General features: G+C 45.0%; 1 protein-coding gene across 2 annotated transcripts in view; it reads left to right on the forward strand.

Moving 5' to 3' along the window:
* GRM3 (glutamate metabotropic receptor 3) overlaps positions 1 to 17,253 on the forward strand; it is a 145,814-nt gene that overhangs the window by 109,987 nt on the left and 18,574 nt on the right. For both annotated transcript variants that reach the window (XM_079993603.1, XM_079993602.1), the window contains exon 3: positions 5,639 to 6,494. In XM_079993603.1, the coding sequence (XP_079849729.1) occupies positions 5,639 to 6,494 (856 nt within the window). The remainder of the gene's footprint in view (positions 1 to 5,638; positions 6,495 to 17,253) is intronic.

Consider the following 17,253-nt stretch of genomic DNA (forward strand, 5'->3'; position numbering starts at 1 on the left):
GCTGCACATAATTTTGAACCCTGGCCATCCTGCATGTTCCTGCTGTGGGCATTGACCTTCTAGAATATGGAGGGTGGCAAAGCCTAGAATGGCAGCATGAGTGGGGCCACCCCCACTCGTGGGGGAGCACTGAATGCCCAAAGAGAGTTTAAGAGTCTTAAATATACACTCCTAAATTAGAAATCAATGGGCCAATGGGTGACAGAGTTGATGGGCATTAGAGCTGAAGTCTCCTGGATTGGGCAATTCCCTCCAGCACCTGATGTCTGGGCTTCCTGTGGTGCTTTGAAGTCCCAAGTTTTGGACTTCAAAGCACCTGTGATGTCAGGCAACTGACAGGTGGGCAGTCAAACTGGGTGCACAAAGCCAAAAAGGTTCCCTATGCCTGACATAGGGGATGTCAGGGCTGGTTCAGCTGCAGGTCAGCACTGAGACTCAGAGATGAGCAATAAAGGTGATTCTTTATTCAAGGAAACGGAATTCAAACTGAGAATCCTATGGGCAAGACTGGCCCTGGTAAAGCAGTTGCCCGAACTGACCATCTGAGTCTCCCGCTTCCGCCTGTCTCCTTCCCATCTGGCTCTTTTCGCAGCAATCCTAAACTCCATTGGGGGGGGCTGTGCTCCCTGTGCTCTTTGTTCTGCAAAAGCTGCTGAAGATAAGCAGGGAGGGGAGCTCAATACAGCAGGACTGGCAGGCTCCTCCGACTCTGTTACAGCCTCACCCCCCCCCTCCTTCCCAGCTGCCTCTTCTTCCTCTCTCTCTCACCTGTCAGCACCCCACCATTGTGTTCCCCTTCATCCCCTGACCTGTCTTCCAAGTCCACCTCCTCTCCCCTGGCTCAGATCCTCTTCTGAGGCTTCCACAGAGGGTTCTCCCAGGGATGTACCCTCACATCAAAACCTCACACTTCCACACATTGGAAGTTTTAAATGTATGCACATCTGAAAAACTCCCTGCTTCTCTGCCGCAAATGGAACGTATGAAATTGACTTGCCCTGAGCTGGGTCAGTGGTCTATCTAATAGCCCAGGGTTTTCCTCAACGCAGCTGCTCTCCAAGGTCTCAGGCAGAGAAAGCCTTCCTCCGTGTATTGTTAAGATCCTTTAACAGCAGGGTCTTTCTGCGTGCAGAACAGAAGCTCTCCCAGTAAGCCATTCGCTCTCTCACTTTGTGTTCTGTTGCGGGTGGGGGTGGGGGTGGGGGTGGGGGTGGCTTGCTTTCATTAATCCCTGGAGTGGGATGATCCATCACCATCATTGTTCCAAAACTGCCCGTCAAAGAGAACAAAGGGAATCAGGGGCATCCTATTGCTTAAATATGGGCATTGGGTAAAGTAGGTTCGAAGCCACCTTCTCTTGAATATCCTTCTGAAAATCAGCAGGAAGGCTCCACAGGATGTGTCTTGAGGCTCACAGCTCACCCTCACTGCATGTTTCATGATAAACATTGCAAAAGCAGAGTGACAGTGTGTGCTGAGCTGAGCTATTCCAACAAAGAGCACCTCTGTTTCTGCCTTTGTTGTAATTTGCAGCAATATTTACAATGTCCTGCAAATTGTAAATATGTCAGCACCCCACCATTGTGTTCCCCTTCATCCCCTGATGTAAATGGACAGCTGTCAGTCTGATCCTTTCTTTCTCCTGCCAGATTCTTGCTTCCCTCATCATCTCTCCCACCCCCAAAAATGGTAAATAAGCAATGAGCATCTTGACACACACAGTCAATAGTAAAAATTAAAAAAAAAATCTAAAGAGCATAATCTGGAGCCAATTAAAATCATGTGAGTTTGAAAGAGAGATGGCAGCAAGAGTTTGCCTAGAAAGACCAGTGGGGGAATAGCACTGTGTGAATTTAGCTTTGCTAGAGAAGGAAGAATATCATTCTTCTCATGCACCCCTCATTCCTGAGCTCTTCTAATGTAATTCCATTTAATTAGCTGTGCTTTCCTTCCAGATTTTTCATGTCACTTCATTTTGGATGCAATTTGGATTCTGGTTTATTAACAATTTCTAAATAGGATTTGATTAATATAGTTCACAATTTTCAGTATCTGCTAACTATCCAACCATGTAGGCATCTCTACCACCTTAGAAGATATTCCAGTATTCTCATAGAATCATAGAATAGAATCATAGAATCATAGAATCATAAAATCATAGAATCATAGAATCATAGAGTTGGAAGAGACCACAAGGGCCATCGAGTCCAACTCCCTGCCAAGCAGGAAACACCATCAGAGCACTCCTGACATATGGTTGTCAAGCCTCTGCTTAAAGCCCTCCAAAGAAGGAGACTCCACCACACTCCTGGGCAGCAAATTCCACTGTCGAACAGCTCTTACTGTCAGGAAGTTCTTCCTAATGTTTAGGAATTCTGAGGTCTAATTGGTCATATAAACTGTATCGCTTCTCAGTTCTGTAAACTCAACAGCTCCATAAAAGCTGGACACCACAGGGGCATAATGGGAGGGGGGCTGGGGTGTGGGATCCAGGCACATTTTTGAGAGGGGACACAGCCAGCCAGCCCCCCCCCCCAGCTCCATAATCTGAGCCTGGTTCCAAATGAAACCAGCATATAGGGTATCAAGAAACGGCCAGACATAGTCTGAAGTACACTTTCCCAACTTGGTGCTCTCAAGAGGTTTGAACCTCCCAGGAGGCCTAGCTGACATTGCCAGTGTTCAAGGATGCCGGGAGTTGTAATCCAAACCATCCAGAGAGCACCAGATTAGAGAACAATGGTGAAGGCACCTGGTACACCAACAGAAAAAACATTCTAATGGTAACAGCTGTTTGACAGTACAGACATAGCTATTGGCCACAGTATGTTACCTGAACCGCCTTACCCGGCTGTGATAGCCCTTGGATGGAGAGCAGTTCAGAAGTATTGTGAAGAGCTGTTAGACAGTGAAAAGGTCTCCCTCGGGAGATGGTGGACGCTCCTTCCTTGGAGGTCTTTAAGCAGAAGTTGGATGGCCATCTGTCAGGGATGTTTTACTTGAGATTCCTGCATGGCAGGGGGGTGGACATGACCTCCAGGGATCCTCAGGCATCTCCTCCAGGTTCTGCCCAGGCTATGATCCACCACCTGAGAGCCACAGGCTGAGAGCCCTTTCTTTTCATTCTTCAGCTTATGCCAGAGAACGAAGCCTCAAGCAAGATGTGTGACTTTAATCACCAAATACCTGGGGGAGAGAACAAGCAGCAGACAAATGTTCAGATTGAGCTGGTCCAGGTAGAATCCCTCTCTCCCATTTCTCCCTAATGTCATGTGCTTTGATGGGCCTGCTCTTTCAACATCTACACTTTCATAGAATCATAGAATTGTAGAGTTGGAAGAGATCTTGAGGGTCATCTAGTCCAACCCCCTGCGATGCAGGAATCTCAACTAGATCATACACAACACAACAGATGGCCACCCAACCTCTGCTTAAAAACCTCCAAGGAAGGAGAGTCCACCACCTCCCAAGGGAGATTGTTTCACTGTTGAACAGCTCTGACTGTCAAAAAGCTCTCCCTGACGTTTAGTCAGAATCTCTTTTCTTTTAACTTGAAGCCATTGCTTCGGGCCCAGCCTCCATAGCAGAAGAAAGCATATCCAAGTGAACAGCAGCTCAGATCTCCATATCGTAAGGAGTCCCTGCACAACTGGGGTCCCAATCACATGGGAGAGCCTGTGCCTGTGCAGATGTTCTTAGCAGATTCCCTCCAGGAAGCCACTGTGGTGTGTGGCTGCTGGGGTCCATGCTCTGAACATGAGCGCGACATACAGAGGACAACATGATGAACAGGGTTCCCTAGGCATCTGAGAAAATTGTCCAGTGCCAGAGAAGCCAAGGCCAGAGCAGTGAATCATCCATCGTTACTGCAGACCCCCTCCCCTGTGGGCAGGACCTTTAGGCCTGCAGGTTGTCTGAGAGCACAGCCTTTGCAAAATACAGGGCTATGTCCGTGGCAGGAGGGCACGGGGTGGGGGTGGGGGTGGCATACCATCCATGCTCCTCCACAGATGGAATGGCAATGCTGTAAAGTTGGCATAAAAATGGTGTGAATTGGGGGCCTCCTTTGGAAGGAAAGTGCCTCCGCTCTGACTGTTCTGCTTTGCTAATCAAGTCATAAGAGGCTTTAAGGCACTGCCTTCCTGGGGTGCTATAATAGCAGATAATGAATATTTAGCTAGATTTTTACAGTTTAATATCCAAGATGGCTGGCAGGCAATAACTCTGAACAGGCACAGTTTCATTTTTCAGGGTTATTTTTTCTTAATTTTTTTCCCCTGCAGGCACCAATGTGGTTAGAGAATCTGTTTTAAGCGAATGCAATAAAATCTTCTTAGAATATCCTAGTGATGCAATTAACAGATTTAGCTCTCAAATTTCCATGAATGCACTGTATAATTTTAATATCTATTGACTGGGGCCTGAGTAAATAACTCGGTGACTTCTCAGACAACCTCTTTAAAGCTTCTTGGATAAAATGTCAAAAAGCATTTTAACATGAATGTTGCTCACCTGATGATAGTAAGTTCAAGTAGTTGATTTGCCTGCAGGAAAAAGCCAGCACAGATAAAACTCTAGAAAGTAACCTTTCAGGTACCCTCAAACACAATAAACTTCCATGGAGCTGCTTTGCACATTCAAGCCTGGCCAACATCTGCATCAGAATGTGGTGGCAGAATACTAAGATATGTTGTTTTAGAAAACAGGTAGCAAATACCATTTAAAAATAGATATTTCCTGGGGGGGGGACCCCCAAACCCAGCAAGGAGAAATTTTAATCACATATTCCCTCTAATACATCTGGAACCAATCTGTGTAAAACTGTCATCATCTGCCATGTGGGGCAGATCCACCTCATATCTTTAAAGCACATTCAATATTCAAAGTGTGTGACTTCCCCAAACTAAACCTTGGCACTGTAGTTTGTTAAGAGTGCCAGAAATCGCAGCTTTGTGAGGAGAAAACTACAGTTCCCAGGATTTAGGGAGGAAGTCATATACTTTAAGTGTATGTTGAATGTGCTTTAAACAAATGCTCTGGATCTGCCCCCTGCTCATGGTTGCAATGGGGTCATAGAATCATAGAGCTGGAAGAGACCACAAGGGCCATCGAGTCCAACCCCCTGCCAAGCAGGAAACACCATCAGAGCACTCCTGACATATGGTTGTCAAGCCTCTGCTTAAAGACCTCCAAAGAAGGAGACTCCACCACACTCCTTGGCAGCAAATTCCACTATCGAACAGCTCTTACTGTCAGGAAGTTCTTCCTAATGTTTAGGTGGAATCTTCTTTCTTGTAGTTTGGAACCATTGCTCCGTGTCCGCTTCTCTGGAGCAGCAGAAAACAACCTTTCTCCCTCCTCTATGTGACATCCTTTTATATATTTGAACATGGCTATCATATCACCCCTTAACCTCCTCTTCTCCAGGCTAAACATGCCCAGCTCCCTTAGCCGTTCCTCATAAGGCATCGTTTCCAGGCCTTTGACCATTTTGGTTGCCCTCCTCTGGACACGTTCTAGTTTGTCAGTGTCCTTCTTGAACTGTGGTGCCCAGAACTGGACACAGTACTCCAGGTGAGGTCTGACCAGAGCAGAATACAGTGGTCATATGAGCTAATATATATGTTCTTCTTCCTAGGTTGCAAACTTGCTCAGGCTTTTCCAGATTCCTCAGATAAGCTACGCCTCGACCAGTGCCAAACTGAGTGACAAGTCTCGCTATGACTACTTTGCACGGACGGTGCCACCTGACTTCTACCAAGCCAAAGCAATGGCTGAGATCCTACGGTTCTTTAACTGGACTTACGTGTCAACGGTCGCTTCTGAAGGAGACTATGGTGAAACAGGCATTGAAGCATTTGAGCAAGAGGCACGCCTCCGAAATATATGCATTGCCACCTCTGAGAAGGTTGGTCGCTCCAATATTCGGAAGTCCTATGACAGCGTTATCAGAGAGCTGCTCCAGAAACCCAATGCCAAGGTGGTCGTCCTCTTCATGCGCAGTGATGACTCCCGGGAGCTGATTGCTGCAGCCAACCGATTCAACGTTTCCTTCACATGGGTTGCCAGTGATGGGTGGGGAGCACAGGAAAGCGTTGTGAAGGGCAATGAGCATGTTGCCTATGGCGCAATAACTCTTGAGCTTGCTTCTCATCCGGTTAAAGAATTTGATCGATACTTCCAAAGCCTCACCCCTTACACTAACCATCGCAACCCCTGGTTCAAGGACTTTTGGGAGCAGAAATTTCAGTGCAGCCTCCAGAACAGGAAACCCCACAGAAAAATGTGTGACAAACATTTATCTATCAACAGTTCCAACTATGAACAAGAGTCTAAGATCATGTTTGTGGTGAACGCAGTATATGCAATGGCGCACGCCCTGCATAAAATGCAACGGACCATGTGTCCAAACACAACCAAACTCTGTGATGCCATGAAGCATTTGGATGGCAAGAAGCTCTACAAAGACTACCTACTGAAAGTCAACTTTACAGGTAAAACTATTAACAACACTCCTCTGATGAGGGGACTACAAAAATGTTGCTGGAATGGGAAAGCATCTGACCATGGCATTCTTGCTTGTAGTAAAGGAAGATGGGCGGAAGGGAAGCTGGGGATTTATCCTGCACTCAGATTTTGATCTGAATGGGATCAGATGTTCAGGAAAAGTGAAAACACTCCCCTCTTTTTTTTTGGGGGGTAGGGGTTTTAGGGACCTTGCCACGGTTCATTTCTGAGCCTGGTTTGGAAAAACATTGTCACCATCTCTATTCTAGAGTGGTTTGTGGTTCAGTAAAAATAGCTTGTATGGTGGTAAATGGGAGTACCCCAGCGCAACCACCTTATGCCCTGAGCTTCTCTACATCACAGTCAGTTGCCAAATCCAAGGAAATGTCCATTTTTACCTGCAAGCATCCCAATACACATCCGGGGGTGGGTCATTAACCTTACAGGACATCTGTGATATTTTATTATGGAAATTAGTTGTGACAAAAAAGTTGATATATTATTTCATGTTTCTTAACCATTGATTGAATGAGGAGCCACTGTAGATGAGGCCCATTCTCATGTTGCCACCCTCCCATGGAGGAGGCACAAAGAACCACTGGGATTGCCCCCTGCTCTCCCCAGCTCCTCTTTTCCCAGGCACATCCTACGCCCCAACAGTGCAGTGAATGCGTCTGTTTGTTGTAGCTTGTTTTCACTATTCTGCCCACAAATACTGTAGCTAAGGTATTTCTGTCCAGTGTCTCACTAGGGAGCAATTTTTTGTCCTCGCAAATGAGAGCATGAATCATTCTACAAAACAGCCTGCATAATAAGGAGATTGAGGTGTTGGATTAACTAGCTTTGATAATTTATTATAGATCATTTTTGCCATTTGATTTGGACTTGCTAGGTAATCAATATTTCACAGCACAGGGCAGTCTTCAGGGCAGTCTGCAATGATGAGATCTATTGATCTGACATGTTGACAACATTTGACACTATCTGCAGCTTTGGCTATGAATTGGTTGTAGTTGTGACAGTGATCTAACCCTGTGCCTTCTTATCCGTACACAAGTTCCACTGATTTTGAAGACACACATGCAGGAGTGAAAGTGCACAGGAAAGCAAGTTTGTATGTTACATCTCTATGCAATAACAATGATTAAAAGATGCTCATTGGATTTTTCACTGGCAATATAATAATAATCCAGTCTTATAAAATATATATCCCCGTAGGTCAGGCTTTTAAACATTTACGTACCAGCATTGTATACAACATCTCCAGGCAACCAGGTACTAAAGTTTTGGCTCTTCTTTTGGCCGCAAATAAATAGCAGAGGTCTGTGTATATGGATGGACTAGTAACTTTGGTAAACCTATTTTCATGGTTCATATTCATCCACTGGCAGTCAATACATACGGCAAGCCTAACAGTTGCTAAGAACCATAAAAATAAGCCTTAATAACCCATGCCTAACTTCCTTTCATCCTAAAACCAAGAGATGACATACACCTTTATGAATGGACAACAGCCAGCCAATGAAAGTCTTTGACCAGCAATATGTTTGAATGTAGACAAATTAGACAAATTCACGGAATCATAGAATTGTAGTACTTGACAGCTATTTGATGCCTGTCCACAAAAAGAGCATGTCCAAACAATTGAAGATTGGTTACAAGGTAATGTCACCGCTGGAGAACAAAGAAGAAGCATGTTATGGATTTGTTCAGCCTTTTAGAATTGGACTGTGACAGGTGGGAGCCCTGAAGCACACCCCCAGCCCCTTGCAGGAACGTACCTGGTTAGGTCTCCAGCCAGCCTGAAACAAACCCTTGTTGGGGACTTACATGGGTGGGGGGAGGTTTGAGGCTGGGTGGGGAGAATACACATTTCCCTTTTGTTCGCCCCTGAAACCTCCTCATATAATCAGGAGGAGTTTTTTTAAAACCCAAGATATTGTCTGTGAACCTTACCTCCAGGCATACTTACTGTAAACAGCTCACACAGGCCCAGCCCCACCTCCTTGGGCTCCTGGTCAGGCTGTTTAAGCAGCATTAGGAGAAGGAAAGAGGAAAACCATGTCTGTCTAGTGAAATAGCAAGCAGGTCCTGACATCCCACCGCAAACTAACTTGACCAAGAAGCGAGAACCCAGGATGGATGGGTATGTGGTCAGTAGTTGGCAGCATGTGTTTCCCTCTGTACCAGTCATGCACTCCTTTTTGGTGTCTTTTATTTTAATGATTGGCTTCAAAGCATTTCTCACCTGCCTGATGTCTGAAGCAGCTGATGGATGATGCTTCATGTAAGCAAATAGCTCTCCTGCACTTCCGTGGAGCAGTAAAGCAGATGCACTTGGGAACACCTTGCAGAAAGGTGCACCTCCCCACATGACCTGAGTGACACAGCCCACACTGACAGAGGTGGGTGGGTGCAATGGGCCCCTGTAAACAGAGCACACTGACCTGCCCACCACCAGTGGGGGTTCAAGTAAAGTGTCACGCTAGGAATAGGGAGTTTGAAACTTAAAAGCTCATTCAGCCATGGAGCTCAGGGAAGGGCTTTGCTCCAGTAGCTTTCTCTTTGCCTAGCCTACTTCACAGCATTTCTGGGAGGACAGAGGGGGGTACAACCATGCACACCACATCATCATCATCATCATCATCATCATCATCATTTTAATGGATTGCAACTAGGACTTGTCAGAGGCTTGACATGGCTAGAGCTGGTATCTGCAGAGCTGTGTGGGATTCTCTTCCCTCCTCGGCCTGCTCAAGTGAAAGAGAGGAGCTGGGCTGGGGGAGAGCAACCACAGAAGCATCACGGATTGGGAAAGTAAAGCATTGCATCAACAGGAACTGCCAGGGAACTCTTTCTGGGTTACAATGACCCAGGGGTGAGCCGGGAAAGTGAACTCCTTACAAGAGCAGCTCTTGAGGGATGAGTAAGCGAGAATGAGATCAGGCCATAAACACAAGAAAGTACTCTATGAGGATGAGTCTCAGCCTCCCTATACTAGACTCACTAAGATCTCTCTGAAGGAAAGAAGAGGTTTTAGGGCTTTGGGGGCCCTATGAGGGTCATCTAAACGGTGATTTCAGAACAAGATGGATGTATGTAATTCACTCCATTTTCTGTTACTGGGTGACAACCATACTTGAAATATCTCAGTATCAAGGTGTTCCAAGTGCCAAGCACTGTGCAAATACCTGAGAGTGTTGGAATGGCATTGCTTCGTTGCAGCACACAAGGTGAACAGTGGTGTGGCACTGTAAGCTGCATTCCGTCATTTCCCCATCCACTGAACATTATTTCCAATGACTGAGTCACTTTCGCATTCTTCCCATTTCTCCATTCTGTAGAAGAATCAGGTGAGAGAGGAAACAAAGCTGACACACAGACCTCACAGGCGCAGAGAGCATGACTGAATATTTTAGAGCTGTGAAAGAGAACACCACCTTGCCATCTGTGTCGGAAGAGTGGAGTACAGATGGACAAGACTGGCAGGCAGAGGATTGTACGGCAATTATTCTTCCTCTGCTGTCTCACCTGTCAACATGCAACAGCTGAGTCTTCTGTTTCAAAAGCTTCTCAGTGAATCTTGATCTGGGGCTGTGAGGAAAGCTTGCAGAGGTTGCATCGAGTTCCCTGGCTAGTGCCATGCCTCATTTCTAAACAAAATACCCCCTTCCCACACAGAGAGACAAAAGAGAGAAAGAAGAAAAAATCCGCTATCATCCAACAGTTCGCAGATCTACCTGTCCTTTCTCATCCTGACTGCTTCACTGCAAACTGACATCTGCGTTTGTTTTCCTGACATTTCCATGGATTTCAGTGGAGCTGCTGGTTGTCTCTTGATTTATATAGCTAGATTTAAAAATAGCACCAAAGGCATTTGCAGTTATTTATCTTTGTAAATCAGTCAACAGAAGAGATTGTTAGCTTCGTCTGGGATGCTAAAATCCTCAGCTTCATTGAGACATCTTTTTATTTAAAGCTGGTCACTGATCAATTAACTGATTAAAAGCAAAATGATGTTTAAACATTCTAGAAAATTCTAGAAAGCTTCACTCCAGCTCCAGACAACTGTACAAACAAGTAATCATTTCAGTACCATATAACAATTGAAATACAGCAGAAAACTAAAGTGACAAATTTCAGTGCAAATGGGCACCAGCCATGAAAAATGTCCCTACAATCATCATCATCATCATCATCATCATCATCATCATCATCACCATAATCATTTCTATATCTTGATGGCCTTCATCTGGTAGTCACAGGGCAATATAAAAGAATGAATGAAGAAAGAAAATAAATACTGTGTGATCTTAAGACATACTAAAAAGCATGCAGTGGACTCAGTCATCTCACATTCACAGTCATGTACGTACTCACTGTTTCAATTTCTCAGCTTCTCCCCTAAGTCTGACTGAATAATAGGTACCTTCCAATGGCAACAAGATGGTGATAATGAAAGGGTAGATCACAGTCCCACAACTGGCAAAGTTTGATGAAAAATGCCCTACCGACACAAACATAGCAGACCATTAGGTGCTACACTGCCAGGAGAAGGTGTGCTGTGGGCTAGGCATTTCTACTCATGAGCAGGGATAAGGGAGAAATTTGGCTTTCCAAAACTATCTGCGATCCTGAATTTACACTTCTCTACATTTTGTGATGCAGTTCTCCAACCAAAACATGTGTACAAAAATATGCATATCAGGGGAATGTGTGCATAAGAATTCACATATTAGTAATATGACATGGTAATGTGCATTATATTAAGCAAAATTGTATCCCAAAATGTACATATTAGGCCAACTTGCATACAAAGTTTAGACGAATGCACACTAAAAGGCTGATGAACTTTTGAGAGGGTTAAAAAAAATCTGATGCAGAAATGTAGCAAAACTAAATTCACAGACCTGCCCACCCTTATTCATGAATAATCCCTTTAGAAACAAGGCTCAATGTGAGTAAAGTATCTCAGAAGGCAGTAAATACTGAGCTAAATTTACCTCTTGCAACTCTTTTAAAAAAAAATCAAGAAACTATTTGTTGTATATTTTTCTCCACTATCCCTCAGCCCTGCCCATTCTCCACTTACAAACAGATCTGTCTTGCCTTTTACATGTGGGATTTGCTGGACTTCAAGAGGTGAAAAAACATGCCATGAGAGCCCATTTCCATGGTAACCACTTTATTCAGGTAAAAAAAAAAGCAAACCAGCCATTGGCCTGCAGCAGGAATTCGTTCCCTGGCTTCTGAGCACACACACACACACACACACACACAAAACTTGATGCCCCATCTGCACTAGTTCAGCCATTCAGTTGACTAAATGTGAAAAAACGAATTACTCGAGCTATTCAGTTCTATGCTAGATCTGCCCTGGGTCAAACCTGTGCACAAGAGTCGCCATGCACCAGGGGCAGCCACAGCCTCTTACAAGGGTGTAAGAGAGAAGACCAGATGCACATGTCAACCTCAACTGGCCGTTGAGCCATCTTTCACCTCCACCTGCTCACGAGACCCACCTTTTAAGTTTCCCCCGCATATCAACATGTTTCTCTCCCTCTTTCTCTTTCTGGTGGGGTAGCTGGCTGGAACATAAAAACCTAAGAATAGCAAGCTGGGTCGGGTCAATGGCCCATCTAGTCCAGTGTCCTGTTCTCACAGGGGCAGAACAGATGAGAAACTGCAAGCAGAACATGAGCTCAAGAACAGCACTCTCCCCTCTTGTGGCTCCCAGCAACTGTCACTCAGCAGCATCGCTGCCTCCAACTGCGGAGGTAGGACACGCCCTCCAGCATTTATCCGAGGAAAATAGGGACGTCCTATTCCACCACCATCATCCTTTTATTATTTATACCCTGCTCATCTGACTGGGTAGTCCCAGATACTCTGGGGAGCTTCCAATATATATAAAAACATAATAGAACATTAACATTAAAAACCGAGCTGCCTTCAGATGTCTTCTAAAGGTGGCTCGGGGGTTGCATGACTCTATACCCTCCAACATTTCTCCCATGAAAATAGGGACATCCTAAGGAAAATTGAGATATTCCCCTCCCTGAAATGAGTCTTGCAAGAAGCATTCCATTTTAGCTAATAGAATTGTTTGTGTGTGTGCTTGATTGTGGGGCTGCCCACAATTTCTCCAGTTTGCAAATGTGCCCACAGTCTGCTCTAAGAATATCGTCAGGCTCAGATGCCTCCTAAGGCAATACAGGAGCAGGACAATGTGGGACATCTCTGATGGTCCCTGACACTCCCTCCTCCCCATCTGGATTTGGGCCTAAAAGACCAGGGAAAAGTGGGGGGCGTGGAGGGTAAGTTGTAAGCAAGCACCATTTTTGACATTGCACAAACTCATTGTGGATCATGGCACAGGTCTGTTAAAGCTGCTGCCTTCGCTTCCACTTTCCTGGCTTTGTGGGGCATGAGCAAATGTAAGATAGCTTTGACTCTGATCTTAAACCTGCTGGGTGTATATATATATATATAATATATACAGTGGTACTTTGGGTTAAGTACTTAATTCGTTCCAGAGGTCCGTTCTTAACCTGAAACTGTTCTTAACCTGAAGCACCACTTTAGCTAATGGGGCCTCCTGCTGCCGCCGCGCCGCCAGAGCAGAATTTCTGTTCTCATCCTGAAGCAAAGTTCTTAACCTGAGGTACTATTTCTGGGTTAGCAGAGTCTGTAACCTGAAGCGTATGTAACCCGAGGTACCACTGTATAAAATATTAGGGCTGAGAATTAAATATATATAGTTTCAATCTATTATTTACAAATACAGCCGCTTTCCATGTGTTTCTGGTAACTCCCTCAACATGTTTATTGTTTTTTCACTTAACACATTTCAAGTCCTTTGTGTAAAAGCCCCAAGCTTTCCCCCCCCCCCCCGGGCTCAGGAATTTTCCTGAGCCTGGACCTTGGGGGCAAACTCAGGGGCCACACAGCTCCCTGGAGCCTTAAAAAAAAAAGCCACCTGGACTTGCTGCGCAGCTCCCTGCAAAGACTGCTGTGTGTCCCAGGGAGATTGAGGCATATCTGTTTGACAAACAGTTCTCCACTGCTGAACACCATCACCTTAATTTTGTTTCCTTTAAAATATATATGTAAAATGAAGATAACCACAAATCACAGGCTGGCTGCTCAATATGCACATTTCAACATGAAGATAGATCCTTCTGGAAAGCCTTCACACCCCTAATGCATCTGATTCCTAGATTTCATATTGATGACAAGCAGCTGAAATTCATGTGAATACTAGCAAAAAGGATCACGATACAACAGGAGGTGGGGGAGAAACTCACTAGCCCTATTCAGGTATTATAGAAATGTGGAAATTTCTCGCATATGAGGACCAGCATGTTAGCATTGCCTCCCCCTGCCTCTATCCTGTGCCCTTTGCCCTGTGCAAGTTGATGAGTGAATGTCTGAAATGGGAAGCCTGCTTCTGCTTGTGGAGGTGTGATGTAGAACTCTGGTTCTCCGGGGTTTCCAGGATCTACATCATATGAAGAGACTCCACAAGTGCAGGTGTTTCCATCCCTCTCTAAACATTAGGAAGAACTTCCTGACAGTAAGAGCTGTTTGACAGTGGAATTTGCTGCCAAGGAGTGTGGTGGAGTCTCCTTCTTTGGAGGTCTTTAAGCAGAGGCTTGACAACCATATGTCAGGAGTGCTCTGATGGTGTTTCCTGCTTGGCAGGGGGTTGGACTCGATGGCCCTTGTGGTCTCTTCCAACTCTATGATTCTAGGATTCTATGATTCTATGATTCTATGATTCTAATAGGGGTGTACTTATTACCTCAGTGGAGTTTTCTATGGCCTCTGAATAGGGCTGCTGATCACAGTCCTTAGTATATAATGGGCCAGCTTATAGAACAATTAAGGAGAAGTTCACTAATTATAATTGATGGGAATGTGACTGGAAGCTTGAAGGTCTCTCAGAAGGTAAATGGAAACTATGGCACCATAGTACCTTTAAAAAAATGCATGTGGTTGAATTTTTTAAACATCCATCATTCCCAGTACTAGCCACTGTGAATGTGAGCACTCGGTGAATTTTTCCACCCATTAAATAAGCATGCATCTTAAATTCATTCTGCAGGATGGAAAACAAACTCTGCATCACAGATGAGTATTATTATTATAATTAAGTCTCCCATCGTGTTAGCAGCAGGGGCTTTAGGATCAGGGCCGGATGTTATGTCTACATGGTTTGCTGTTGAATAACTTTCCTTGGTGGGCAGCCAAATGAAGAAAAGTAAAAGTATCATCTCAAGTCATTTTATAGCATTTCCTCTTTTTTCAGGTGGTGGGGGGGGGGGTCATATTTGTGTCATGCAATGCAGTGGGAATGAAGTCTCTAGACTCTAGATAATTCATTGGACTGGAAATGGCCTCTGGACTTCTAGTTCAGATTTAGCTGTGCAACTCAGATTTAAGCAAAACTGAACTGAGACTAGTTCCAGAGGTGTGTGAAACCAGTTACCAAACCTTTATTCCAGCCTTCACCAACTTAGTGTCCCCCAGGTGTTTTGGGCTCCAGCTCCCTTCAACACCAGCCCTCATGGCCACTGGTGGCAATGTCCAATGTTGCTGTCCAACAGCCGCTGTGGGTTCCAGGTTGGAGAACTTGGCTTTACGGGCTTAAACTAGAACCAGTCACAGACTTATCAACCTGAATCAGGACCAAGCCCAAAGTGTTTAACAGCTCCATTACACACACTTTTAGAAATATGGTACTTTCACCTAAACGCCTCATTGAACTGTTTCCATGTGAACAGATACTTGTTTTTTCAGACGAAATAATTAAAAAAATAAAAAAATTGTCCAGGGGCACCTTAGAGACCAACTAAGTTTGTTCTGAGTATAAGCTTTCATGCTACTGGACATTTATTTATTTATTTATTTTGACTGTGTCAGACCAACACGGCTACCTACCTGAATCTTGTTTTTTCAGATTCTTGAGTGACTAAAGCAGCATTTAATTCTTTATGGTTCTGTGAGGAATCAGAGAGGAACATAATGAACTTGTCCTGTGCTCAGCCAGCTTCCATTCCTAAAAAGCATGCAGTACTAAAAAGAAGCAAAGACTGAAAGAGGCACTTAGAAGCAGCATATTTCAATGAGGGAACTTTGAAGTTCTTGGAACAGCATGCCACCTCTTGATCTTCACTTCTGCTGCCTTGAATATTCATGTTTTCTACAAATTCACTTGAGGAGAGCTGATCAAAATACAAATTTCTACCTCTCAGAATGGGAATTTCTGGAACCCAGAGGGTGGATGGGTCTGGAGCCAAACAAGGGACTTCCACAGAGCAGGAAAGACGAGGCTGCCGAAAGGATGAAGCACTTGCTCCTACCATTTCTCCATCCTAAATCCCCCTATACACCTGGAGCAGGTTTGCTTTTGGTTTTAATGGCATCAGGGCCCTGTTAAAAGTTGATACGTAGCTTGCCTCGTATTACAAGATAGTTCTTGGATCAAGGAATCTACACATTTCGCAAAATGAATTCTGGTAGAATTCTGAACCATACATTTTCAAAGTGCTCTCTCACATTAAAAAAAAAAATCATTGCATGTAGAAAATTAGCAGATCAGAGCAAAATATTTACAGTAGCACTCTTGCCTGTGAGCTAGTTTGCCATATAAAGAGGTTTCCCTCTCACCCTTGGAGCCTGAAATAGTACAGACCACAAGCCAACTATGATGACAAACTACCGTGTGGGGTCCTTCCCTCCTTCCAGGGGCGTACCAAGGGGGGTGTCCCCACTGAGGGAGGTGACAAAATGGTGGGTGGCACTTACCGCGGGGCCTGCAGTGCGCCCGAGTCATGCATCTCTCCTGGGAGTGATGCAGTGGCTTGAGTGCCCACAGCCTCCGCGCTGCCCCAAACGGGCTTGAGCACCCGTTGCCTCCCTCTCAGCTGTAGGGCGGCTGAGTGGGAGCAGGCAGGCAGACTCCAGAGGCCCCGTGGAGCGTCCTGCCTCAGCTTGCCCCACCCCACAGGCAGCTGGCCCCAGGCACCCGATCGGCTTGCTCCTTCCTTCCTTCCTTCCTTCCTTCCTTCTGACCTGGAGTGTGTCATGTTGCCAGGGTGGCACAGGGAGTAAGGAATTTCATGGCTCCCACAATGCTAGCATCACTTGAAAAGGGAGTCACAAGGAAGCAACACCAACAGAGGATCAAGCGATGCCATTTAACTGAACTGCAGTTCTATTTTTCACAGGTGTCTTTGATAGCTGAACAATTATTCCAACTTTCAATTCATTGATCTAAAAGCAAGAAATCTCGGTGAATCACAGCTCCTAAAGCACAGTCTTTGTGTGCCTTCCCTGCTGCCCACTTTATTATTGCAATTACAAGCATCATTATGTCATCTTTTTGCTTCACTTTTTGTTTTGTATTGAGTGGAAAGATGATGAGATGCTACAGATGAAAAGAGTATCTCACACAGCATTTTATCTCCAGGGCACTTGGCCTAGAGCTGAACCCAACTGTGCTCTCAGCTATATGTTGACAAATGCATATGGCTAAGAGAAAAAGAGACGAGGCAGAGAATTCTAATGAATTTTAGGCTAGTGTTCATAATGTTCTTTTCAGAAGAACTTTGCAGGCTTTTTTCCACCTTCAGTCTCTCTAGGGGTCGGTTCTCCTGCCTTTAAGCAAAGATATTATTATACATCCACAGTCCTCTTCTGTTCCTGAACTGATTCAGTGGAGCAAAGTATTGGGAAGGGAAA

Source organism: Podarcis cretensis, assembly GCF_951804945.1.
Source record: "Podarcis cretensis genome assembly, chromosome: 10".
Classification (NCBI taxonomy): Eukaryota; Metazoa; Chordata; class Lepidosauria; order Squamata; family Lacertidae; genus Podarcis; species Podarcis cretensis.